This window comes from Anas platyrhynchos, chromosome 5, assembly GCF_047663525.1.
Source record: "Anas platyrhynchos isolate ZD024472 breed Pekin duck chromosome 5, IASCAAS_PekinDuck_T2T, whole genome shotgun sequence".
In the NCBI taxonomy this organism is placed as follows: domain Eukaryota; kingdom Metazoa; phylum Chordata; class Aves; order Anseriformes; family Anatidae; genus Anas; species Anas platyrhynchos.
The window spans coordinates 46,145,203-46,173,083 of NC_092591.1; the positions used below are offsets into that span (position 1 = coordinate 46,145,203).

Genomic DNA, 27,881 nt, shown 5'->3' on the forward strand with positions numbered 1-27,881 from the left:
CGAGCAGCCTGAGCGCTGTGAGGTAACAGGAGGGCTCTGAGGGAAGCACACCGCTCTCCTCTTTCTCCCACTTTTTATTAACGCGCAATTTTCCCCATTTCCCCATCCTTTCCCCATCCCTTCCCCATCCCTCCCCACCCCTCCCCACTCCCCTCACAGCCCCCCCCCCGCCCCGCAGTGGTACACCCCGCCCCCAGCCCGCCTCTCCCCGCCTCCCCCCCCCCCGCCCCGCGGTGGTTCGCTCCCGCCGCCGTTCCCCCCTCCCCGGCCCAGCGGCGGGGCCGCGACCCGGAAGAGCTCCGGGAGCGTTTCCGGCCGTGCCTCCCGGAACGGCGGCGGCGGCGGCAGGGCCCGGGCCCGGGGCCTCCTCCTGCGTGAGTGGGGGGGCTCCGGGGGGGGGGCCGCGGCCTCCTAGGGGAGCTCCGGGGCCTGCTCCGGGGGCTCCGGGCGCTGTTACCGGGGCCTCGGGGGGGCCCCGGGCGCTGTCAGCGGGGCCCCGGGGCCCGGCCCCGCTGCTGAGGCCTGGGGGGGGTCTGGGGCCGGGCCCTGGGGGCAGGGGCAGGGGCAGGGGCGGGGATAGGGGTGGGGGTGGGGGTGGGGGGGTGAGCGCGGTCGGTTTTCAGGTCGGTTCCTCAGGGCTCCGAGCGGTGGAAGCCCCCGCAGCGTTTCGGTACCGGGCTTTGGGAGTTAAACGCTTCTGTAACGCACACGGGGGAAAGGCTGAGCGAGATTCAGGCCCGGAGGGATTTTGGTAAAGCTGCCTGGGCGCGTTAGGCTGGCACCGGGCTATAGGGTGCTCGTTGAGGTGCCTGCACAGTCCCTCTTAACGTCCCTGTTCGGAGGGTGCTGGCAGGTGCCAGGTGCACCACGCACCCCGTGTATAAAAACATCCTTCACAACTCTTTTTTTTTTGTTTTAATGTAGCAGGTGAGTTTGTGAGTGTTTGGCTTCGATTCCAGGTGTGTGGCATCTGCCAGTTTGAGACAGAAAAGGGTGCACTGGGGAGGGGGAGTGATGATAATAACAAAGCAGCTATGGCAGTGCGAGTGCATGCTGGAATATTTAGTAGCCTTCGGTGTAGTTACAAGTGCTCTCCGGAACAAGGCTGTGCAATAATTACCCCTGAAATTAGATCAGCATTCAGTGAGGAGACCCAGCTGGCTCCTTCTCTGCCTGGGCCCCGTCCCCAGTGCCCCTCCCGCAGGTTAAAACAAACGCCTTGCCCAGCAGATCTCCTGCCTCTAATCTAGCCCTTCCCTCCTGGCTGCAGCGTGCTCCCAGCCGGTCAGAATCCCCATTTGTGGCAGTCCGCGGGGTTTTAGAAAGCCGGGGTGCTTCTCTGACAACCCCCTCTTCTAGAGGAAGCGTTCAAACAAATTGCTAACGCAGCTCAAGGGAAGTGCTTGCATTGCCTTGGAAATAGGGTGGTGCTCCAACACATCCTGGCCCTGTGTTGGAGGTGTGCAGCTGAGGGTGGCCTCAAGGGGATGAGCACAACCTCCTTCTCCAGCAACTTTCTTTTCAGGAAGAATCGTTCTGTTTGCTATCTGCTGCTCCCAGCTCCTGGCGGGGTGGAGGGAGGGTAGGGAACGGGGTGACAGCTGTGCTTTTGTACGGGTTGGGCAGCCCTGACGTGTGCCATAAATGCTGACACGTCTCCCCTGAGAAGAAAAACTGGGAAGTGCTGCTTGTTGTCCTCAAGGAACAGGAGGACGAGCCATCGTATGGAGAGCACAGCCCGCCTCGCTTCCCTTCTCCTTGAGAGCAGCTCAGATTTGAGAAGTTTGTTCACACGGTGAGATCTTTACCTTCACCTTTGCCTGGCTCCTCCTTACCTGTTTCAAACTCTCCACAAATCAGATTTCTGTTTTTTACTGCCCAGACCTTCAGGCAAACCCCATTGGGTTTTGCCAGCTCCTCGGGGGCTGGGGAGATCCGTGGCTGCTTGGATGTAGTGGTGGGGTCACAGAGGCGTTCCCACCTCCTGCCAGATGAGGAGGTTTGGGACAAACACAAGTCACCCCTCGTGAAATTGTGCTGCTCCCCAGCTCCAGCTTCGTGAGCTCCCATTTGGGAGGTTCTTATGTAAGCGGCTTCTCTCTGAATAATTCATCCGTGCGCAGTGCTGGAACTGGCGCGTTCCTGGTGGAAACCAGTGGTTCTTCCCAGTTTGGTTTGGGTACGTTGCAGCGCCTGCCTTTTGATGAGTCTGCGTGTTTTCAGCCAACGAAAACCATTTTTCCGCGCTCCTGTGAACAGCCACGAATTCAGCTAGTTTAATCCTCTGCTTAGGCAAGATTCTCACCAAAGTTAGGAGAAATCCTGACCAGGAACCCGCTCGTCCTGGAGCTTGATCTCTTTAGCCTTTTTTCCTGAGCAGCAAAGGCTGCATTTACAACTCAGCCCGCCTTAGCAAAGGCTGCATTTTTAGGGCTCTTAAGTGCAGAGCTGTGCTACGTGGCTCAAAAAAGGGAGTGAACGAGTGAGGATGTGCTTCGAGAGCTTGAATAAAACATAATGTTTTGTTCCAAAAATGACTTTAATATGTAAGCTGCATAATGCAGAGCAGGGAGAGGGGGAGAAGAGCACCCGAAACTTCTTTGCCACGTTTGCAGAAGAATCCAATTTCTCCTCCTTGCTGAGTTATGACAGCAAGCTTTGTGAGTGTCACTTAACTGTGTTCAGCCACGGCTTGTTTATGGAGCAGCGATCCTCCTTCCCTGACGCTTTGTAGCACCGCGTGCTGAAAGCTGTGGTTTGGTCGTCGGTATGGATTTGGATCAGGAGCCATCTCGGTATCTGCCAGTTTTATTGCCAGTCTGCTAATGCACTGCAATTAATTTGATTGCATTAATATGCGCCCAATGAAGTGGCCTCTTTGCTGCGGTTGTGTGCTCTGAGGCTCTCCTATTTCACGATGGAGCTGTGAAAAGGCCTTTGTAGAAAAAGACCTAAAACGCATCCTCTTTGTTCTCGTTTCGTTGGAATTGAGCAGGATGAAGTGTCTTGATTTGAAACCTCTACTTTTCATCCCGTCAGCCCTCATCCAAAGGGCAGGCTGACCTCTGGCCCCTTTCGATGCTGCTCCTTACAGCTAGTATGCAGGATGGTTTTGGTGTTGGCAGGTTTTCTTCTCCTGCCTTTAGTGGGGAGGTCTGGCTGTGCTTTTTTTGGTCATCCAAGAATAAGCTGAATTTTTTTCCCCTGCAATGAGTTGCACAAGAAGATGGTTTCAGGAGAAACTGGGAAAACTAAATGGGTTTTCTTTCTCCTCCTGTAAGAGCTGCTTTCCAGCAGCACAAAGCCAGACCTCCATTGTTGTAGATCGAACCAGAAGAAAAATAAAAAGAACCAAGTGTCACTCAGCACTTGTGCGGTAGCAATACCCTCTGCGATTGCTTAGGTGCTGTGTTGCCTCACCGCTGTCTGCCTTCTTGCAGGGAGCGGATTCCCAATGTCCTGCCATGGATGATGACAGCCAGGATGAGCTGATAAACAAGAACGCCGCGCTGGGCAAGGGCAAAAGGCAGAGTCTGGCACTCCTCAGTGAAACAGGTAACTGCGGGCTCTCGGTGCCTCCACCTTTCCAGTTGGAGGTCTGAGAACAGATTCTTTTTTTTAAACCTTCCAAAAGAAGTGAAGCTGTATTGTGACCATCTTTCTCTTTGTCTGAAAAATGTTTTATTTCTAAGCACTGCATCTCAAACTGCTGGCGTGCTTCTTCTGAGTTGCTCCGAGCTGCTGGCTTTGACGCTTCTGAGAAGCTCATGAGGAAATTTGGGGTTTCGCTTCCTATATAACATCCTGAGCAGAAATTCTGGTGCTGTACTTGTGTTTCATATCCCCCTCTTCTTTTTTCTTCTTTAGAAAGCAACGGTGGGAACAGCTGCGAGTCAGAAGATGACACCGGGAGTGAGGAGGAAGATGACTCTGAGGAAGAGGGAGGTGAGGAGGACAAAGAAGAAAGTGAAGATGAAGAATTAGAAGGTAAGGGCTGTTAATGTGCACAACTGATATATTTTTTTTTTTTAACAATTGAAGGAGGAGCAAGATGAAAATTTTCCTTCCAGAAAGTAACCATGAAAAGTAAATCCATGCTGCTCTGTAGAGTGGTGCCCAGAACCTACAGTAATAAACATGAACATTCCCCAGTTTCTAACTGTTTATAGCATTTGTATGTTTGAGGACTATCCACTACCAAAAACAGTGTAGTTACAGGCATCAGGAGTGACTGACAGTGGTAGAGCTCCAGCATGAGTAGAAAAAAAAGTTGGAATTACAGCAATGAAAAATTTTTTCACTTACAAAAGGTGTGTTTGTGGCAGTTTGCTTGAAAATGAACGTAGTGATGGGGAGTTCTGGAAAGAGATTAAGTTTGCTTTTAAGGCTTGGGAGGAGGGAAGAAGGCAAGGAATTTCTCTTTGGAAAAAGGAGTGGGGATGATACTGAATTTATTAATTGTACTACAAACGTAGTCTGTAAATGCATACGCTTCTGAAACTGAATCGCTCAAATGGATAAACAAAGTTTTTTGTCACATTTTGGTGCTTGCTAGGAAGGAAAGGAAGAGCACAGTTTTCCAAGCACCAGTTAGACTGATTTGAACACAGACTAGTTCTAAAAAGCTGATGCAAGGTGTCAAAAAGCTTAATTAATCCATCTTTTAGAATGATCAATCCTATGTCCTGCCAGGAAAAATCAACAGAAAACGCACAGGCCCTGTTTTCTTGGTCCTTTATTTTTCAAGTGGGAATGCTTCTACGTAACTTCTCATTGCTTCTTGAAATTGACAACTTCACAGTCTTAACACTAAGACATATCTGTATTTTGGACTAAAAATGAAAACACCTCTCAGTAACCCGTGATGAGAGTTAAAAATGAATTTTACTCAAAATCAAGCTTTTCTGAGCAGTCTCCAGCCAGGCACCCAAATCCCCTCAAAACTGTGATTTACCTGTGAACTCCTTAGCTTGTTCGTCTGGGGGCAAGTGTGTTGCTGTGCCTTGTTTTCTGGAGTGTCTAATAAACAGAAGAAAAGTTGGATACCTGATAATCTTATTTTTAAGCTCCATGTTCAGCGGTATACTGACATATCTTGGCATTGTAGTAACCTGTTGTTTTTCTGCTGTCTGTCCTTTTAATCTCTTGCAAGACTAGTTATGTTATTGGGCTTTTATTTATTTCTTTATTTAGCCAGGGTAATCCATTGCTTTTTAGTGAGGGGACTTGAGGGGGGGGAGGGGAAGAGTAAAAACCAGCAAAAACTGTTACCTCAGACTGAGGAGGTCATGTTTTGTCCTTGCAGCCCTGTAAAGTAAGCTTACACAGAATTCTCCACAAGCTAACATCCCTTACAAATCCCCCTGTGCTTGCTCCCCTTGCTGAAGCCCTGCAGCATGTCATTCTTTTTTCTTTTCTCACTTTTTAAGATTGCGAAGATGACGATGAAGAGGAGGAGGAAGAAGCTGGGGGGGGAATGACTGATGCTCTGAAATTAGAGCCACACCTAAACGTAGCAAATGTTTCCTCTGATGAGGATGGCGAAAACTGCCCCATTTGCCTCAACACGTTCAGAGATCAGGCCGTTGGGACTCCTGAGAACTGCTCCCATTACTTCTGCTTGGACTGCATTGTGGAGTGGTCAAAGGTGAGCTGCTGGGACTTGATTTCCTGCAGCATTCTGATGTGTTTTGCTCTCTCTGATCACACTGTTCTTCTTTCATGAGAACAGATCCCTGTAATATTTATATTTGCTTCCTTGAGCTTTTCTACACAGGCTTAGGTGACTGCTTTATATGCCAGGATTCATGTTTGAGAAGTGTGGATCTGTTTCTTGTACCCGTTCTGATGTGTTCTGTTCTCTGAAAGCTGTGATACTGTGAGCGAGTGCATTTCTAGGCATCTAAGAATCTTGTTTTCAAGTCAAGACACCAACAGTATTGGTTTTCTGTGTGTGTGTGCGTGTAGACATATATTTATCTCTCTAACTTCTGTGCTGTGACAGCAGGATCAGGGTCTGTTGCAACAGCGAACATTTAAACCCAGGAAAGACACAGAAGATTACTAAATCAGCAGTTTGCTCTGAATTCAGTATTTTTCAGTCAAAGTTGCTGCCACCTAACTGCCTAGTTCTGTAATCATAGTCCGGGGTGAGAATTACACAGTCCCTGTGGCAATTAAAATCAGAGTTACTGGATGGATTTGCAGGTAATTTTGAGTTGCTCATTTTACCCAAAGAAAGAAAATTTCCTCCAACATGAGCAGTATTTTAAGGCCATGTTTGGAAGAACTTTGATATTCCTTTAGCAATTGAATAATAATTAAATGACTTCAGTGATATAATAAATGTTTTTCTAAAAAAAGTGTCTTCTCTGGTGCAAAAGGTTGTTTGACAGATGTCAGATTTAACTGCTTAAAATGTCAATACCAGTAGCTTTTAAAAATGCTTACTACGTTAATGCTGATCACATGAATAATTTAAATTTCGCCTTTTAGGAATGGAATCGAGGTGTGTGTGTTAATTGTATGGGAAAAATATTTTGTTTCCTTCTAGAATGCAAACTCCTGCCCAGTGGATCGAATCCTCTTTAAGTACATTAGCATTCGGGCGCATTTTGGTGGTAAAATCTTAAAAAAGGTAAGCTTTACTACTGTAGTACAAAACCCAAATGGCCACAAAAAAGCTATTCAAAGGCTTACTTTTTTAGCACATGTGTCTGATAGTTGGTAGCCACGTGAATTATTTCTTTCCTGATCTGAGGTTGCCTTTTAAGGCACTGTTATAAATTTTCCTCATCTTTAACCACATTTCCTTCATCAGAGTGTGTGGATTGAAGTGTGGTGCTGGCTCAGAAGGCAAAAAGGATTTTACAACTGTGTTTTTGTATAGTTTGCCTCTAAGCTGTTCTGCACTGATAAGCCAGTTCCCGAGGGGAAAGTGCCCAGTGTTGTGCAAGTACTGTACAATACCAACAGGAACAATGTGGGTTAAACGTACCTGACCTGTTCCTTATGTCTTGCTACCAGCTCTGTTGTGTAGCAGCTGGGTTTGTAAGGGGAGAGGGAGGAAGAGGAGGCTGCAGTTGAGCTCGTAAAGGCAGAGGTTGAGTGTGGTGATGGTCTCTCACAAAACAATATTGAAGTTGTCGCTGTCCTTGTTAAATCAGTATCTGAAACGTACCGTGTTTCGGAGGGCATCTGAGTTCATTATGTTTTCATAAACTGAAGGTTTATTATTGCTTACATTTTAGCAGAGGTATGATTACTGAGACTTAAATAAATTATAATTTAGGGGGGAGAAGATAAGCTTGCTCTCTTAGGTTTTGTTTTGGGATTTTTTTATTTGTTTGACTACTTTTGATCTTATTCAGAAACTTTTTGTTCCACTGCTTCTTAAAAGAGTTCTCTGTGGTTGTCAGCATCTGACAATAGACATGAGATCTGTTGAGCTTGGCTTAAAGTATTTGATCACGTCTGAGATGTGTTGAATGAACTCAAATGAAGGATCAGATTTGTGGTGGCCACTCGGTTCACTCATGTTTAGGTTTTGCTGCTGTTACTGCTCATGTGACAATGGATTTTAGAAGTGGCACGTTCTGCATACAACGTGAATCCCTCTTTTATCCAGATTCCTGTTGAGAACACACAAACTCAGGGTAACGATGGAGAGGATGATCCAACCTTCTGCGAGGTGTGTGGCAGAAGTGACCGTGAGGATCGCCTGCTGCTGTGCGATGGCTGTGATGCAGGGTAAGAAAGATGTGAAGGGAGTACAGCACCTGTGTGATTGACACTTGCATTCTTTATGCCTCCCTGAAAAGGTGCATGACTTGTCCCAGTTGACTGGGCTTTAATGTTGCGTGCGAGAGCTTGAGATTTACAGTTCCATGAAATGTTGAGGTATTTTCTGTATAGCCACATCTATTAGATGATTATTTTATTCTTGCTTACTGCTGTGTTTACCTGACATCTTTTTTTCTTCCTCCTGGAAAAATAAAATAATTTTTCAACTGCTCAGTAGAGGCACCAAGGAACTGATATGTGACTTTGGGCCTATAGTCTCCTGCTAGAGTTTCAACTTGTTCTACTGTTTGAATCAGTCTTGCAGCATTGTCAGTTTGATGGCAGAAGTCCCCTATTGAACAAAATGAGATGCTTCTTTGAACGAATTGGTAGAATAATCTCTTAAAGGTGGCTTTTATCAAGCTTACAAGGTAACTGGTAGGTTTAGTTTTGTATTTGTGTTCTGTAACCTCCATGTGCATTGATTCACCTTCTAAACAGAAGATGCAATCGGGAACACTAAATATTGTTAAGCATGTCATCAATACGCTGAGCAACAAGTGCAGTTTAAAATACTTGGGGGGGGGGGAATTTGGCTGAGATTATTCCTAGGAAAATGTGGTATGGCTTGCTTCAAACCCTGTTTTTATTCCTTCACGTTCTCTCTGACCTGACACTGCATTGAAAACTTCATCAGTTATTTTTCCATCAGGCTTATAGCCAAAGGAGTCATCCTGTCTTTCCATAAATATGGAAGATAGCACTGGCTTCAGAAACACTATAAAGTCCTGATTTTTCTGTCATTTTAAAGAATTGACTTGAAGATGGGTATCAAAATGAAAAACAGGGCTAGCTTTGTGGCCAAAATTCCTGAATTCCATAGATGTCATTTTTCTTATGATTTGTGAGGACGGAGACAGAATAGTAAGGCAGAAGATTCCCTAATGGCCCAGAAAAGAAGTCTGAAACCAGTTCACCACTGGCAGTCACAAAGAGTCCAAGAGAAGTGTAGAGAACTTGACTGCTGATGTCTTTTTCCCGCTGTTTTGCACAGGTATAATCCTGGCCAGAGTGCTTGGGTGCACAGTGTTTGTGCTTGTGAGTGGGTGGGCACATGAGTACATGTAAATGAGACTGAGAGAATGAGTGTGAATAAAATCAATTTACCTCTGAGTTGCTTGCAAAGCAAATACCACCTTACCTTTACATAAGGTCTGGCACTGAGTTTTGTTATGATGTTTTTGTGTGTGATTGGGTTCTTTCAATATCCGGGGAGCTCTTAAATAGCTGTTGCAATAGGTTTTCCAGTGTCCAGGGTTTTCAAATGCTACTTCAGAAAGCCCAGGGATAATATAAAATGTGTTTAACAAAGCTCTTGCTATAAGGACTTTTGTTATGACTTCAGCCTGAACAATGTTACTTGTCAGAATACCACTTTAGGGAAATTATCTCATACCTGGTAGCTGGCAATTGGAGAAAGAGCTCTCCTTTCCCAGATAAGGAAAATACTTTGCTACTCTAACATAGCGATTTTTTGCAAACATAATTTTTCAACTTCCTCTTCTTGTGTTTCTGAGAGTGTAAAATCTCATCTGCTCAGATGTGCTCTTCCCTGCAATAAGGACATGATATTCCATTTTGTGTTTATAATTAATACATTTTAGCATAAACATAATAGCAGGTTTTGCAATCTAGTCACAAATTGAGTTAATCGCAACTTCATGGAACAGATTTGAAAGACAAAATCTGAAATTGGAGCAGTAGGTGGGAGGTGAATGAGCAGTTGTATTCTCTCTGCAGTTTTTTTTTTTTTGTGTGCATCCTACTGTTGCTCGACTGGGGAACTTGTTCTACACACTCTGTTTTGATGGGAAGCATCTCATTTATTGGGAAGTCTGAATTCTTTTTAGCAGTGTAACTTGAAGAGGAGTTGCTTTAGAAATTCTGGGCTACTAATGTGTTCCTTTGTGTGTGTGTTAATTTAATGGCTGAAAGTGGAATAGAGTGAATTATGGAGCCAAAGTTGGGTAATATTAAAAGGTTTTCCAGGATAGCTTCTCTTTGGCTAGAAAACACTTCAAAATGCTGAAGGGTGGTGTTCTCCAGGCAGCAAGCAGGTGTATGAAGGCAGCCAGCTGCACAATGCTCTGCAACCTAGTTCATCCTCTTGTGCAGAAATCCTCATCACTAGTTGTTTTCTTAATCAAGAGCTGTGGGGGAGGGATGAAATGCGTTTATTTAACATAAGGCATTGCAGCTGACCGGTGCCCAGTCATGCAAAGTAAAATGTGCATAACTCTCGGTTACGGTGATGCCACGTTGGTTCTCAGGAAATTGATGTTGTTTCCAGATTGTCTGTCATGTCAGTGCTTCACCAGCTCCTTTCTGTTCTTTTTGCCACCACTAGTCTTGGCTCTGGCCACTTGTTGTGTTTGAACACTTGTTGAGTTCAAATGGTAAGCACGTACCCCACCATGAGGGTTAAACCAGGCACTTTTCAGGGAGTTATTTGGGCCTAAAATGATTTAAAAATACATACTAGAATCAAAGACCGTTACACAACTATCAGGTAGCATCATTTCTCTGAAGAATGGTAGAAGAAGATACACAGACTGTAGTTTCAGGCTTATGGAAATGCATCTGCACTTGGGGTTATGGTCTTATCTTTTCTGTAGTTAGACATAAAGTGCTCTTTTCCCTTGATAAGGAGCACTTTGTTTGATTTTTGTTTTGTTTCTTTTTCTTTCTCAAGGTATCATATGGAATGCCTTAACCCACCTCTGAGTGAAGTCCCTGTAGATGAATGGTTCTGTCCTGCCTGTGCTCCCATGGGTATCAGTGCTGCTGCAGGTGAGGGTTTGGTGGTGTGCAATAAGAGTAAACAAGTTTCTCCTGACTTAAATGCTGTGAAGCATGTCTTGTTTTGAAAACATGTCTAACCCTTGCTCTGATCTGCTTTAGAATAATTGTTGGGCATTCTTCTCTTGAACCTGTTGACTGGTATGGGGTTTTTGTAACTGCCAATCCAGATTTTAATAAAAAAATCTATGGAGTTTCTTCTTATAAGCATTCTTCAATTTTTCTGAAGCTAGTCCAGGACCTTAGTGCAATTGTGTTAAATTACACTGCAAAGAATTTATTAGCACCCTGATCTCAGATGATTGCCAAGGTGGTAGTGTTCTGTTTTACCTAGAAAACCTTGTTTCTGTGTCACAGTCTGCAGTAGTATTGGTGGTGTCTGTATTCATTTCTTTTTGAGAGGATGAGGTCCATGTTTGGAGGCCATTTGACTTAAGAAGGGGAATGCAGATTGTTCTTGTCCCAGATTCTCGAATGCTTTCACCTGTAGAGAGAGAAGTGACCTGGACATCTTTTCTTTCAAGATACAGATCACGTGAGTGAAGAAGAGGTTGCTGCCCTCGTGGCTGACGTTATTCCTACCACTAGCAGGCTACGTCCTCACGTCCGAACCCGAGCTATAGCCAGGACTCGGCAGAGTGAGCGAGTTCGGGCAACAGTGAACAGAAACCGGATAACAACTGCGCAACAAATTCAGGTATGTAGAATTATTTGCTAACGAGCTTCTGGAAGAACCTTGTGGAAGAGCTGAAATGCATCTCAACCCTGGCGTAGCTCATCTGTCTGAGTGCTGACCACCCATAGCAAAACGGTCAGTAGCTGTGGAGTTCTTGTTTTTTATTAATTGAGACGTAACACAAGTGGCTTTGCAGCATGCAAGCAAGATTGTCTTTATTTTTAAATCTGTAGTAGCTTCTTCTCTTTATCTGCATTTTTATTACTTCAGCCATGAACAAAATTATATTCTTGTTCCCAGCAGGTGTTAGTTCATAATTTGTGCACTGTTCCTATGTTTTAGTGTGCCTGTTTATTTGAGCTTTGTGGATTTGCTTGTTTGTCCTCCTACCCCCTTCCCAGTAGCAGTTGGATCTGTTGGCCACCTTCAGCCAAACCGGAGGGAAAAAAATATTAAGTTTTATTTTTTTAACAGTTAGCCTCCTATTAAGCAGTGCAAACCCAAATCCTAGTGTCCTTGCTGATGTGGTGGTGTGAATTCAACCTCATTAATAGATTCCCCAGAATCTATGCAAAATCCCTGAGGTACTTGAAATCCTTTACTCATGGACCTGCTTACTGAACAAATAGAGACGGGTGAAGTGATGCTGTCTGAAATAATTGGGATCCTTTAGGTAACAATTACTGTGCTGCAAAGTGAGCACTTTCAAACTGGGGATCTCCTGCCTGTCTTCCCCTCTGGCTTTAGCCCTTCGCTTCCGTAAATATAAGAAGCCTTAATTTGCACAGGAACATATTGTGACTTAGAGCCTGTAAATAACCTCTGTGGGACTAGTGATATGTTAATTGTTTTTTCATTAGTGCCCCGAGATGGAGAAAGCCCTGAGCAACCTCGTTTGAATTCAGTGTTGTCCCAGCCATGAACAGAAGGGTTAGACCTCCTTAGGGAACCCCTTGGTTCTGTCCAACTTGAATTGCTCCATAGTTCTACGTAAGCTTTCTATCATCTGACAATAACATGCTCTTTTGGTTTTGACTGTATTGCCTTTTTTTCCAAGGATAAGAAAATATATTAAAAAAAAAAAAAAAGAGAGAAAAGAGTGGATAAAACTAAATGTTTCTTCAAGTCAGTCAGTTGGCTGTGGATTTCAGGCTGTGTTAGGTGCAGAGGCTCTCGTTAGAGTGTGAAGTACAGATGGGCAAAAGACAGAGTTAGTGGTGAGAGGTCTGGTGGCTAAAGGTTTCCTGTATAATCCAGTTGTAATGGTCAGGTGAGAGAGAAAAAGAAAATGTACTTAAGGTTGTGAAGTGCCTCAAATTTGTGAGCAACACTTCTATATTCTGTAAGTTCAGGCAGAAAAATAACTTTCCTGAAGACTGGCTTGAGGGAAGCAAAACAAATGCCAAAATCTGGGCAAGAAAATGTGTAAGCTTTCTTGTCATCTTACTTTCCTACTGGTTGAAGAACAACGGACTGTTAATTAGCTCTCTGGAGTATACATGTTGAATCTGTCATCAAAGTCATTATAATTGGAGGAGAGAAATTTTTAGCAAAACCCAAATGGTCTTTATTATAGCTGTTAATACAGGCTGAAATTGGTGCCTTAGGTTTTTGTCATGTCTGTCCTGCCACTGCAGCGCTGCTAGAAGGAAGGAGGGAGGGGGTTAGAGACGTTCTAGGAATATGGTTGGCATGGATATGACATGCTTAACACAGCTTTTGAGAGAAACCTGCTTGTCACCTCTTTCCAACCAAAGGAAGGAACCAGTGCCTCAGAATCCATACACTTAATTCAAATATGTTAAACATATTTGAAATGGGGTCGACCCTTTTGTGTAGAGAGGAAGAGGAAGGTGAATCTTGGTGGGGTAGCTGTACTACATTGGCTTTTTGGTCTTCATGGTCTTCATGCTCATCATGCTTTGTGTGATGGGCCAGAGGTCAGTTCGGTGGGCTTGTGGAAGTTCTGCTGAGTGGGAGTACTCTGTTAACAAAGTTGGCATTAAGCTACCCATGGCTTGTGATGGTGAGGGAGCCTGAAGGGCAAGGCCAGGTTCTCCTTAATCCAACAACCAATAGGTGAGAACAGTGCCATAACTGCTTTACTGGCAGCTTGGGCTGCCATCAGTGTTTCTCTCCTGAATGTCAATTCACTTTCTCTTCAAATGCTTTTATACCGAACTTGCTGCTGATCTTCAGATACCTTTATCATCTAACTTCTAATCCCCCCCCCAGCATGTGCCGAGGTACCTCATGTCCTCTCTTCTGGATGAAACAATTGAGGCAGTTGTAGCGGGCCTGAACACAGCCATTTACCAGCGTCCTCTTACACCGCGGGCTCCTGCTAGACAGAAGAGAAAAACAGGTAAGGGCATCAGAAGCCTTCTGTGGCTCCCACCTGCAAGAATAAAAGCTTTGGGAAAATAAGCCTGAATCATACAAAATACTTTAGAGCAGCTGTGTGCTGCTGCACCTGTGCAGCTACAGAAGTATGCCCAGTGCATATGTACACGCATAGGTCTGTGTAATTCCCTCCCCAAGATATCTTTTCATTGTAAAGATTACTTTTAAATAAATCCTAATGTCTTCACTCTCTTCTGCTGCACTGTTTTATACTGCTGCAGCACACGGTAGGTCACTTTCAGCTGCTTTGTGTGCCATGGGGGTATGGAAGGGGGAGTGCAGGGTACAACACAGCACCAGCATTTAGCCAGGTACTTGGTTGTCTTGTGTCCCATCAGGTAGGAGGAAGAAGGTAGCAGGCAAAAAAAGAGCTCAGACAAAATCTTCTGTTGGGAAGAAGACGTCAGGGACGCAGCTGAAGAGACGCAAGCGTTTAATGAAGAAGAGAAGAGGGAAAAAGATAAGAGTAAGATCGCATGTGAGTCTCTGCCAGTATCAGAATCTGCCAGTTTTCTGCTATTTTATCTATCAGATGATTATATCGTGGTATTCAGTAGAAAAATACTGTTTTGTAATGATAGCAGGCAGGTTTTTTCTTCTGGTGGAAGTATGTACAGGATGTTATGCCCAGTGTACTGCAGAAAAGTGTATGTACCTAGAAATGAATTGCAAATTCCAAGCAGGCTTGCTGGATTTGCTTACAAATCCCATTACCTGTGCTGCAGGGATCACACTAAAGCGCGTCCTGCAGGCTTTGTGTTATGCTCTTACCATTAAGCTCTTGTGTTTACTCAGTACTGGTGTAAGCTCAGCTGAAATTGTCACCACCCACTTCTTTTAACGGACTGTGGTAATTTGCATCTGTGTTGTTGCAAACCACGTTAAGTACATGTAAGGGCTCACAAAATCCCTTTCAGTTGTGGGTAGTGTTCTCGGATGAACTATACTGAATACTCTGTACCAGCTTGACTTCTGTCCTCAGCCACCTTAGCTAGAGGTTATGTTCTACAGACAGCTGACCTCCCAGCCTTTAATAAGGAAGTGACAATTTGGAGTGACTGCCTTACAGATTTGTAGAAATTTCCCTTGTCTGATCATTTAAGTTACTCTATGCAGTCTCTGTATGGAGTGGCATACAGGCTGTGGTATGTTCTATAAATGCTTTAAAGCAAACAGAAAATAAATGCGTACTGCTTCTGCTGCTGACAGTAGTAACCTGATCACTGCACTTGCTAAGTGAAGACTTTGTACCTGCCTCTAGCATACAAGTAACCCATCTCTGTATCTGTGCAGGTAAAAAATGAGGTTACTACTCGCTCCCGTATTGCACGAACTCTCGGTCTTAGTAAACCTGTGCGTGGGGCCTCGATTCCTTCCATATACAAACCAACAGAGCCCTCACTTGGTCTGATGAGGGCAGACATTGGTGCAGCTTCTCTGTCCGTGTTTGGAGATCCATACGAGTTGGATCCTTATGAGAGGTAAGATCCCAGGTCCATGACCACAATCCAAAGTTAATTTCACTGGTGTTGGGTTGTTTGCACTTGTGCATGGATGTATTCCTATCTTCATGAGTATTTGAAACTTGGGATGTTAGGATACAGGAGAAGTTCAAGAACTGGGTTATACTTTGGAAAGGAGCTTGTGACTTTCTGCAAAAAGTGTAAATCTCGCACCTGAAAATGACTTGGGCTACACAGCTCACAATAATGTAATGATGTACTTGTTCTTTCTTCCCTCCTTGGCTGAGTTGCTGAGCTCTTAAAGAATCAGCTGCTTTTAAAGGGGTTTGCTGAAATAAGCCGCATGAAAATCTTTAATAAGATCTATGAGGCTATTTAAAGGCTAGAGAATGAAGGAGTCAGATCCCAATAATTGTTTACTTTAAGTAAAGGTAGCTATCATTTATGTTATATGATAAATGGTGACTTCATGTAGAATTAGGTGGACCTGTGGAATTTTTTATGTTTCTCCTTTCCAAATCTCCCCTTCTCCAGGTGCTTTAAATTCAGGAGGAATCTCCCTATGCCATAGTTTGTATCACTCCTAAGCTCTGAAATGTGGTGAGGGAGGTATCTGAAGTTATTGCTGGTGAAATTTAATTTTCTACTGAGCAGACCTTTTTTGATAGTCTCTTAGAAGGAAACTACCCATTTAATATTTAAAAAAATCTCATGAGATTTAAATGTAGAATTCTACTGTGTAACAGTATGCAGTAACTGCTGTTACACAATTCTGCTTATTAATCAAGAGAAAATAAATATATGGCACAAATCTTTTTTTTTAAGTATCATGCTCTCTAACAGTACATCTTCTAATCATATTATCTGCTTCATGCATTTGACAATAATTTCAGGGTGTGTGTGTGTTTTATCCACAGCAACGAAGAAGTTCCAGCAAATCCAGATTCACCAGTGAGTGCCAAAAGGAGAGTTCTCTCCCAGTCAGCTCTGAGGTCTCACCGTCCTGTAGCTAGACCTGTTTCTGTAGGACTTCCCAGGTAAAAATCCATCAAGTGCTGTTTTTATTTTTAAAATTGTATAATGACTCTAAGGACAGGTGATCGTTCTTATTTAACTTTTTTCTTACCAGATGTATTTTGTAAGTCTTTCAAGTTGGGATTTCAAATATACTAATGGGGTTGCTAAACAATTCTTAGTCTCATTAACTCTAAAAAACAATCAAAATGTCCTGCTCCCATATCTGGGGAGGCAGGGGAAGCTAGGTGCATATCCAAAGGAGGGAACAAGGGGTGTGGCCACATCACTTTACTCCTCTGTCGTCTGTTGGAGCTCAGAATTGGAAGAAACTGTTTGTTTGAATCTATAATTGAACAATTGCTCTGCTTTGCTGTCTGACAGGTGATTTGTGTGTACTTGCATGCACGCACATGCGTGTGCGCCCCCCACTACCAGCCCCAGTGGGGTTTCAGGACTAGGGCACAGGATGCAGTGCAGAGAGGTAGGGCACAGAGAGAGGGGCATGGTGAGAAGAACAGGGATGAGGAAAATGTCTGGAGCAGGTACCAACCAAGTCATGGAAGACTGCAAGGCTGAGGGAGCTGAAGGCTAGGAGAAATGCAGAGAGCTCATCTTAACCTGATGAAAGGCGTAAGAGATTTACGTGGCTGTCTTCTAATGCATCTGACTTAAAGCAAAGGTTTGTTTCCTGGGATTCAGATAGGAAAGGTACAGAAATATCCCAAGTTACCATGGAAATGTTATCTCCATCCTGAAGGAAGCCTTCCAGGAGGCTTTCCATGTCCTCTAAAGTAGCTCAAGTAACGTGTTCAGCTGAAATTCAGCTTTTCTAAGGGTTTGATTTGCCTGAACCACAGTGAGTTTCCTCGTCCGGCTTAGGTGGCCAATGCTTTTAGCCCTCCCATATTCTCTTTCTGTTGTATGCTGCAAATTTTTGGTGTGTATTGTTTGGAAACCTTGCTTTGTTGTACAGAAATGAAGTCTAGCTCCCTGAAAAAGCCAAGTCTATTCGTTCCATTTCAACACCTCTTTTTTTTTTTTTTAAAGACAAACATAAAACCCAGAACTCCACTAAACACACAAGCAAAGAAAAACAAACCACCAAAAGCACTCAAACCTTTTTAATCCCCCCAGAATGGTTCATAAAACATGAATCCAGTAAAACCATGCTTTAAGCCCAGAGAAGCTGCAGTTAGAACTATTTTCTTAAGATTGTGTAATGCATAAAGGGGAGTGTTTGTTATCCCACGTGTAGGAACACTGCTGTTATTTTTCAGTGTACCTACCCTACTGGTAGGCACTGATGTGCATTCCAGCAGCTGATGCTAAACACTTCTATGAGGTGCGTCAGTGTTTGGTTTCTTTTTAGATAGTAGCGTAGGTCTAACAGAGTTGTGATCCTGTTTTGGTGGGGAGAAGAGACAGCTGGGATGGAAGTATCTGCGTAGCACTGAACAATGCGCTGCCCTGATACGTGACAACGTTGAGCGTCATTCTTAAATAAGATAAAAAGCATTTGCTTACTAAAGGTCTCAGGAAGCACATAATCATACCGATCTGTAAACACTTTTACAGATAAGTAAATACTTCAACTTCTGTGTCAGAGAGAGATGGGAGCAGAATTATTCTAGTGAAGCCAAAACTATCAGTGAACTTTCCTGGCTGACCTCTGTTTATACTGTTGGTTTTGGTTTCTTTTTAATGTAATGTGTGTGTGTAGAACAAGTGCTGTAAGAGTAAAGGAAATGTAACCCCTCTGAAACATGCAGAAGCAGTGTACCTGCCTTGAGTCCTGATCACGAAGCAGAAGCTGCCCCCGTGCCTGATCTATTGGGAAGTATCCTGTCTGGACAGAGCATCCTCATGATGAGTAGTTCTGACGTGGTCATCAACAGAGATGGTTCTCTGACAGCAAAGAAGGCAGGTAAGGGTTTGGCACTTGCTGTTGTAATTAGCCTGTTTTATCCATGCCTGCCCTGGTCCTATGTCAAAAGTGCATGCTCCATAATATATAACCCGTATACTATATAGTAGTATATAACTGATAACATCCTATGTTAAAGTCATTTTTATCAGTTGGCGGCTACAGGATAATACTCACAAATCTAGTGAGACCCACAGAACAGAATTATTCATTTCTTAAATATTGGCATTTACCTCAAAGGTGCCATTGTCTGACAGTAACCCTTGTGTGTCTGATCGAAAGAACTGTTGGACTGCCTTATTACTGTGTGGTATGTCTACAAACCAAAATGGAACTTAAAATAATTAAAATAATTATCTCTGTACTTCTTTTCATGTTGTGAGGGAAAATGATAAATACGCCTTGAAAAGCTTAATTGTTTGCTTGTGTGCTGTAGCTCCACTTCACAGAAAATCAGCAAAAGACTCGAGACCGGATGATGATTTGGGACGTAAACCCCAGCTGAGTACAGTGCACTCAGGGACCATGGCAAGCAGCTCCATTGCTGGACCTTCAGCTTCCTTGGGGCTGAATACTCGCACTAGACCCACCTCATCAAGTTTGTTTTCATCACCTTCACCCTCCCTGAGCAGGGTTGAGCCCGCAGCAAACCCTGCACAGACCACGTCAGAAAAGGCAACTGTAAAATCGGAATTTTCAATGACACCCAGGTCTGTTCAGACTCACAGTATAGCTAGCCTGAGTGGTCACGGCTCCAAGTCAGATGAAATGCCCAGATTTAATGGGAACTCTAAAAACTTTGCCCCCACTAATTCATCTTCAAAGCCCCCGAGCTGTAACTTGAATTCTGGTTCTAAGACTGTAACTGTGAGGCAACCATTAAAACCACCTCTCAAGAGAGTTGACATCTTTGAGCTTCCCAGGATACCAAAGATTAAAAAGGAAACCAGCAGCAAGCAGGTGGAGCCAGAACCCACAGGAAGCCAAAGCTGCGACATCCCCAGCTCCTGCATAACGCAGCTGACTGGCAAAGAGAGCGCTAATCAGCCGGGAAAGGGCAGCAGGGTGGAAAGTCAGAAGTCAAATGCCAAGGAATCTCAGCAGCAAACGCGTACGAGCGGGGCATCTTTTTCTACCAATGCAGGTGTGTATAGCAGTTCGTCACTTCTGGGCACTTCGAGGAGCAAAGGCCCGAGCTCTTTTGAGAGTTTTAAAATTAATATTCCTGGAAATGTAGGGACTTCCAGCAGACTGCCTAACCCAGGGTTTTGTAACACCTTTCGCCCTGTGGATGACAAAGTGCAACAGAAAGAGACTCCTTCACCTCTTTTCTCAGTCAAGAAGAAGCAAGTCAAAAGTGAAATATACGATCCCTTTGAGCCAACAGGGTCAGACTCGAGTTCAGCAAGCAGTAGTCCTGAAAGGCTCGGCTCAGGGATCCCACTAACTAATATTACCAGGACTATTTCCATCGAAAATCCAAAAGTTCAAACATTTCAAACTGTTCGTCGTTTCACTCCTTACACAGTAGAAAATATATTTGGGTCTGGGGCTGAATCTGATGTACCCTCTAGTAACACGGAGTCTCATGAAGACGTGCCAGCAGAAAGCAGGATTGTAGAACAGATCTCTGATACGGAGGAACGAGACAATATGGATGAGGAAGACTTTCTAAGCGGTCCTTGCACTTCATCTGTTGTTAAGCAAATCTCTAATGCAGAGCCTTTAAAGGAAGAAGGTAGAGAGGGCCCAAATGTGTTCTTTAATGCTGAAGAATTAATCAGACCTAGTATTAGTGTGAAACTAGAACCAGAACCAGAAAGTCCCTCAAAGAATGATGGGCAGCAAAAAGGCCAAAAGACGGAACAACCAGAGAAACGATCACGTTCCAGATCCTGTTCAAACTCCAGCTCCCGGAGCAGGAAGAAGGTGAAGAGGAAAAAGGCAGTTGTCAAAGACCATAAGAGATCCCGATCAGGGTCTAGGGACAGAGCACGCTCGAGGGACCGAAGTTCCAGATCTACGTCTTGGTCAGGTGGAGAGGAGCACAGCAAAACACACACCTCGAAACCCAAGAACAAGAGGTCTTCTACTGACCGTTCCAGCAGTCACGAGCGATCCAAAAAAAAGAAAATGAAGGATAAAACTAAGGATAAAAAGGCAAAATCTTCTTGGTCTAGGGAGAGAAGGAAATCGAGGTCACGTTCAGGTAGTCCTGGAAGTACTTCTGAGTTTTATGAAAACAGGAAGAAGAAAAGGCGGTCTCGGTCAAGATCTAGACGGAGGGATCGTTCCCGCTCAAATAGCACTGAAAGGACTAAGAGGCGGAAACACAGGAGAGACAAGAGCTATGAGAGGTATGAAAAAGATAGTAGCGTGAGGTCCAGGGAGAGAAAGAGATCAAGATCCAGGTCTCGAGAGAGGAGAAAGTGGAGGTCTCGGTCTCGGTCTGCATCTCGATCTCGGGAGCACAAAAGCAGCAAATCAAAAGAAAAAAGGCCACGATCGAGATCACGTTCCAAAGAAAGGAAACACAGGTCAAAAGAGACCTCGCTTCCTCCCCAGCCGGAAAAAGATCAAAAGCCTCCAGCTGAAGATGTACCCAGCTGTCCAGAGCAATCCCATTCCTTCAAACAGGAGCCAAAGGAAGAGCTAGTACTGGAGCAGTTTTCCATAACCATCCAACCCAACGTCAAAGTTGAGGAAGTACAGGCTGAGACCTCCGTGCAACAGAGGGAGGCCCAAGAAACTATAAAGGTAGAGCCTATTTGTGAGGAAGTGGCAAGTGAAGCTGCATTCCGTGTGCCAGAGATCACAAACAGCTGTGTTCCAATTGGCAGCATGGATTCTTTGGCTGAAACTGAATTAATGACTAGCAGTGATCCAGCATTGCTTGGTAGCTGTAGCAATACGAACCTGGAGATTACAGTTAAAATAGAAAATACTGCGCTGTGTCCGCCTCTGATGGAGCCACCTCCAAAGAAAGAGGTTATCGTGCAAGTTCAGCCTGAGGCTGAGCCAATTCAAAGCTCATCCAAAAGCAAAATAACAGATTGTGTGAGAGAGGTTAAAGATGAGTGCCTTGTGTCAACGGAGAAAACCAGTGATTTCACTAAACCTGAACTGGAGGTGGTACCTCAGGGTCCCGCGTTGAAATCTAAAGCACCAGTGAAAAGAGTGACCTGGAATCTTCAAGAGGAAGAGAGCGGTGCGTTGTCTGCTGGAAAAGCTCCACGTAAGTCTCTTGGGGAAAACAAGCAGCAGTTGGAGCAGGCTGCATAAGGCTTAGGGCTTAGGTGCCCGGCTTAAGCTGTAAGTGTAGTAGCTCTGTCATCTGAGCTGGGGTGATGCTGTGGTTCCCAGTCCTGAAAGCCTGCGTTTTGTACCTGCCAAAAACACGAGGCAAATCACGTTAATGAATTGTTGCTGTCACTTCAGCAGCTCGGCTAGCCAGTGGCAACTTGTTTGGCTGTGAAGCACATACTGCAACCTGATCTCTGAACTGGCAGCCTGCGTTCCATGCTTTCTGCGTTTAACTAGAATGATTTATCCTTCAGAAGTTAAGATTATTCAAAACTGAGCAGTGCTGCAGATCTCTACAGCTTGCTCCTGTGAGCTCTGCTAAGCAAAAGCTGCTCGAAACAGCTCGACTTTGGTGCCCTGTGCTGTGGGTATTGACAGTTGTGTGCTTCTCAGTTCCTCTCACAGCAACCCACTAAAAACAATTGCACAAGTGGATGATAAGCCCTCTCTTATCAGCTTTAAAATGTTGATGATTACTAAACTAAGTCCTTTAATAGCCAGCCTTGTTGTTAGAACCATCTTCACTGTTGGTTTTTTATGTATAACTGCTTCGAATCTTTGACCCACAAGGTTTATTTTGTTCTTTTTTTTTTTTTTTTCTTCTCTTGGGGAACCTAGGGATGCCGTTTTACAAACTTCAGCGAGCAAAAGAAGGGGCCTGGAAGGCAGAGGACTTGAACCAAACATTAAATCAGGTGCAGTTAAATGAGCCTCCTCCAACCAATTATATGATTCCCGAGCCTATGTTTCCTGACCTAGATTCCTCTCAGGTTGGTTCCTATTCTGACAGCCCAGTGTCATGGAAGGCATCCCACCTCATCTGTGCCCTTGTTGTACGACACCCTTCCCTCATGGCAGAGCTCGCCTTCCTCTGCGTCTAGTGCATTTCATAAAGCCCATACGCCTCAGCAATCCTCCAATCATTTAATCTTTCGAGTGATTCTTACAGCTGAAGAAGCACATCTCCCTTTCATTCTGCACCACGTGTGCAGCTTCCATTTTCAGCACTTCCCTGATGAACAACCATGTTGCTCCAGAAGCTTTGAGCATCTTGCTAATTGCAATCAGGCTGTAAAAAATATAAAATAAAATAAAATGGACTGGTGGCACAGGTGTGTGCCAACCTAGCTGAGAGGTGGACTGCAGCCTCCCTGATTCACACTACTAATGACTTGCCTGTTTCAGTGGATAAAAATTGCTCTGAAAATACCAATCTGATGCTCTCTTCCGAGGACAGGCATTTACATAACGGTCTCTGTTTCATAGGTGTTCTGTCAAAATCTACCTTTGACGCCACCTCTGCCCTCGAGCCTCCCACCCTACGCGCCCGTCAGCCAGCCCACGGTTCAGTTCATCATGCAGGGCAGCCTGCCAGCGCTTGGCTGCGTGGCGGGGCAGAGCCTGACTCCAGAGCCGGGCAGCTTGGCTACTGCCTCTGAGCCAGGAATTCAAGCTGCTTCTGTTGGAAATGCAGAAGAAAAGATCAAAGTACCGAAACCTCCAGTGGATAAAACGAAGAATGAGGAAGTGAGTAAATGCTCTCAAGTAGCAAATGCGTAACTGGAATTGCACATGCAGGCCACAGTCCTGTTAGTTAAGGCATTACCTGTTCTTTAGAAATTAAAAATAATATGTTAATAAGCTGCTTGTTTGGAATTTTAAAGGTTTTTTTTATGACTTTTAAAACCTAGGTTTTATAACTTTCTCTGTACCCTCTCTGAGAGGGGTGAAAGCAGCTAATTTACCCTTACAGTTGTGAAACTTTCTTGTGTGAATGTTTGAAAGCTGCTTTCAGAAAGCCAGAATGTCCAAACTCCAAACACCTGGTGCTCTCCTCTCTTGTTCAGTTTTGAAATGAGCATCAATTCTCATGACAGTCCTATGGAGAGGTAGGACTGCATCCTGCTGTTAATCAGCACTGAAAAAAACATTAGAGATCTAACAGTGCTAGTCCCTTGCTGCTGAGTTTTGGGTCTGCTGTACAGACCATCTGCTGTAAACGCACAGTGCACATTAACAGAAGAACTGTCATTTAGCCAGTTATTCTATTTTCTATCATAAAGTTAAAAAAAAAAAAAAAAATTGGTAGGAAGATGTTTTCAACTGAACCTCCATTTCAGCAGCAGTTTCTGTGAATTTGTCTTGATAGAGTATGCTCTTATGTCAGAGTACCTTTAGAGCTATGCGAAGCTTTGTATTTATGCCTCTGACCTGCTGCTTTTAGATTCTGACAGCCTCTTTGATTGATGGATGTTTACTCCAGAGCTGTTGGAATGGGAGGAGGAGATGAAAATTAAGGTGTCATGTTTGCTTTTTTAAAACGTGTTCTCTAAGACAGAATGTTTCACAAAACAAGGTTTTCTCACTGCATGAAGCGTGTTTTGTTTCAAGACTGCAAGGTACGGTAAAGGAGATTGCTTTGAGGCTAGCTCTTGGTTTGTTGAAAGGTGAAATGGGTATTTTCATTGTCTGAGCACTTCTAAGAAGAATAGGTTCTGAAAGTATTCCCAGGCTAAAACAAGGTAATGAACTTCTCTTTGCTGTGCAGTACATGAAGAAGCTTCACATGCAGGAAAGAGCTGTGGAAGAAGTGAAACTTGCCATTAAACCTTTTTACCAGAAGAGGGAGATTACGAAGGAGGAATATAAGAACATTCTTCGAAAAGCTGTGCAAAAGGTAAGGTGACTGTGAAGGGGAGGAGCCGTGCAGGTAATTAAATAGTGGCAGTACTTTGGATTGCACTTGCAAGCTTCAGTAATTACATGGTGTTACTGAAATAGCAGATTTTTGGACTCTGACCTGGACTCGACAGTCTTGTGAAGTTGCTCCAAGCAGGATTGAGCAGAGTCATTGAGAGCTGTCAAGGCTGACCCTTTTATAATATGTTTTCAGTGATATGGAACATTGAAGCTTAAGCTGCCTGATCTCAGGTGTTATATGGCACACGCCTTGTGTGGGAGTTCTTAATTCCCTTTCATTAAGAACTTCAGCCTGAATCGTCAAGCTGCTTCTCCGAAAGTTAGAAAATATTTTGTGTATTAATTCCTTGGACACCTGTGATGTCCCTGAACTTTAGAAGAGGGCTTTGCAATTTGGCTGACGCTGACTTTTGTCTCAAATCTTAGTGCTGACTAGATTGTGGCTGGAAAAAAATACCTTATCAGCAGACAAATGCATGTTGTCTTGTGAAAGCAATTAATGCTCTTGCGATTGAGGCAGGTAAATGATACCCTGGAGAACTGTTATTTTTCTCCCTGCTCTGCCTTCCTGCTATCACTAGGAAATTCCATCGTAAACAACAATTCCTGAGATAATGTCTGCAATTTCACATCTTCTGCATGACCAACGTGAAAAGAAAATCCAGTTTGTAGAAGACCTGAGCAAAACCAGTTACAGCTGAAGTCCCTGTGAACTGTGAAGTCCCTGTGATTAAGTTCTTAGTACTTTGGGAGAAAGTGAGCAGACACTACGTATCTCAGAATGGGCCTTCAAAAGTGCCAAATTCTTTCAATTTGAACATCACTTCCTCAAAACCGTCAGAAAAATGGGAAATAAACATTAATTTACCATGTATTATATAGGATTTGCTGGACAATTGCAGTGCAGTTTGGTATGTTAATTAGAAACCACAGAAAAGCCCATGATAAAAATGAATGATTCTCCTTTCAGAGATGCATTCAGTTAGTGCTCAGTAGGGAAGTGCTCGGGCCGCTTCTGGAATGCGTGAAGGAAAATATTACCAGTGAGCACTGTTCATCCTGAGCAATGGTAGAGGGATGGGAGTACAACAGTGTCCAGCTCTTGAGGCTAAATATTACACGTGCAGAAGAAGGCCAGCTAGGATTATAGGGTATCTGTTTTCTTGGAGAGACTTCTTAATTAGTCTTCGATCAAGCGTAACTTCTGTGGTGTTCTTTAATACAGTTTGGGTGGGGTGGGGGTAGTGATGTGCTAATGATTTCCGCAGAGATGTGTAAGCCGTCATGCCAGGTTGCTCTGACGCTTGGATATATTAGAGCTGAAAGCTTCATTATTGCAATGCAACAGAGGCTGAACTCTCTAGGACAGAACACAGATGCAGTTATCGCAGCGAGGAAGGGTTTGATATGACTTGCCCATGTGCATTTAGTCCAAGATGCATCGTAGGTTTTACAAATAACCATAGAGGGTTAGACCTACCCCAGCGTTGGCTGAAAACACTCTTATTCTTGTTGAGTCTTTCACTTTGCGTCCTGGTCTGAGAGTCTAGGAGCCTATGAAGGAATCAGTTCTCCTGGGAAGTTCAGGGTTTCTTGGTCACTGCTTGTCTGCCTGAGCTGCTGTGATACCGTTAAGCGACTGAATGCCTTTTCTAATCTCTTGCAGATCTGCCACAGCAAAAGTGGAGAGATCAACCCTATGAAGGTAGCTAATCTGGTGAAGGCGTATGTGGAAAAATACAAACATATGAGGAAACATAAGAAGTCTGATGGTGAAGATGCACGTGAAGTGGAAAACTGAGAGTAAGCTGCAGCCAGAATGACTTGAATTGAACTCTATGAACTGAGAACATTATTCCAGAAGAAATAACAGATCTGCAGTAACATCTCATCAAAAGTAAAATGCAGAGAAGCAAGATAGGATTTATCTGCTGAACCTACTTTTGAATTGTTTCCATATGGGAATGAGCTTGGGTTTGTTGTTTTTTTTCTGATTACCTACAGATGTAGAACTCAATAACAATCAAATGCCTCAGACCAGCAGAGTAATTCCAGGGGAAACACAGAAGAGATTGATGTTTGGGACTCCCGGATTGCTACCATTTTCAGGGTTATTTTGATCACATTTTTGGCCCGTGCACCTGTCTTGCTAAAAGTTTGAAACTGGACACCACTTTTCGTATACAGTATATTGAGAGCTATATACTGTTTCCCTTGTGTTTATTTATCAAAATATGGATTGTCTTTAGAAACTTCTAATTTAATACTTGAAATGTGGTATTTTTAGCCTGCTCGATGAGGAGCGAAGCTTTACTCGCTCTGTCATTTGGGGATTGCAGAAATGAGCTAACCTTTATAAATTGACTTCAGAAACACTGCTCAACCCGTGGTGTTTATTTACATCCTGTTGGAAATATCCTGTTAGTGAAAAGTTTAATTTTGGGGGTGGGAGATTATGTTGCACTTCTGTAAATAATGCACTGATGGCTGGTTTTGTGTCTGCCTTTCAGGAAAAATGAAACAAAAAGCAAACATAGTGAATTTTCAGTAACAAGCTTGAGGGACAAGGTTGAACTGATGTACAAAGCAGAAATGTGACAGAATTTATAAAGTTATTTTGAACGGTTTTAGTCCTATAGCAGGTGTCGTTTGTTTGCCTTTCAGCTGCCCCTTTCCGTGACCATTCTGTATAAATGTGTACACAAAGGAATACTGGGTTTCTAGGAGAGGACTGGATTTGGATAAGTAAGTGTTCCTCCTATGAAGGAGGGGGGCTGCTTTCCTTTTCAAGAAGCAAGGACATCTTGCATGTGTAATGGCTCTGTGTTGCTTTAAAAGCACTTGAAAAGCACTCCTTGTTCACACATACTGTAGAGCAACTACTGTTTTAAATGATCGTCTGAAATACAGCAACTTGAAAATATATTCAGCACCTTTTGAATATGACAAAAAGCTCCTTTTTCCTGTGTTAGGAAGAGAGAAGGCATTTTAATAGGGAAGCTGGAGAAAAAAACAGTAAGTTACAACTTAAAAAACAACTTAGAAAGTGGCTTTTCCTTTCAAGGGGATCTGAGTATAGGTGGCCCGTTAGACCAGGTATCAGTAACATTTGTGAAGTGCACATAGGAACTACCCTCTTTGAGGGTCTTGCTGCTCATCTTCAAAGAGAAAATAAGCTCTTGGGGGTGGTTTTTTTTGTTGTTGTTTGTTTGTTTGTTTGTTTGTTTTTTAAATGAACTAAGGAACTTTTCAGCTCTTATTTTTCCTCGTGAGCATGGGAAGAGCTCACAAATAGGAAGAACTCCCATCCATTGCTGGCTTTCCTGACTTTTTAGCAAATGCTGATTTCTGTCTCGAGCTTTGTTGGCATATTGTAATTCTGATGGCTTCTAAGTATCTGTTCTGTGTGTGTGTTTGACTGTTTAAAACAAACAAACAAAAACCTCCACCAGTACTGCCTGACCTCCTACACCACTTCACTGCCACAATTTGCTATCTCACTATCCTAGAGCTGTGCTTAAGGAGAAGCCTTGAGCATTTTGGGGTTGGTCTTCTCTGGTCTGCTTTTTGTATGAAAGTGCAAATTGAATGGAGGGGTTGATGACTTCCAAAGTTTTGGAAGGAAGCCTCTTTTTTAGGGAGCAGAGTTTTAGTTTTACAGTTAAACATGTAGCTAGAATGCATGCCTCACAGGTGGATGTGGGATTGTGAACAGAAACACCTCTGCTAGGTTTCTTGAGAAAATAAAGCCCAG

General features: G+C 43.8%; 1 protein-coding gene across 2 annotated transcripts; it reads left to right on the forward strand.

The window, feature by feature from the left end:
• The first annotated feature begins 228 nt into the window (after positions 1–228).
• On the forward strand, positions 229–26,757 carry PHRF1 (PHD and ring finger domains 1). Of its 2 annotated transcripts, none has more exons than XM_027458126.3 (18): positions 229–374; positions 3,441–3,555; positions 3,868–3,987; positions 5,430–5,647; positions 6,554–6,637; positions 7,628–7,749; positions 10,535–10,632; positions 11,166–11,338; positions 13,553–13,682; positions 14,059–14,198; positions 15,014–15,201; positions 16,101–16,220; positions 17,970–18,124; positions 18,561–21,359; positions 22,046–22,122; positions 22,694–22,954; positions 23,976–24,104; positions 25,794–26,757. In XM_027458126.3, the coding sequence occupies exons 2-18, from the start codon at positions 3,465–3,467 to the stop codon at positions 25,926–25,928; spliced, it is 5,040 nt and encodes a 1,679-aa protein (XP_027313927.3). In that variant the 5' UTR covers positions 229–374; positions 3,441–3,464; the 3' UTR covers positions 25,929–26,757. The 2 variants fall into 2 exon arrangements, with proteins under 2 accessions (XP_027313927.3, XP_038035076.2); XM_038179148.2 differs by having other exon boundaries at positions 14,059–14,186.
• The last annotated feature ends 1,124 nt before the right edge of the window (positions 26,758–27,881 follow it).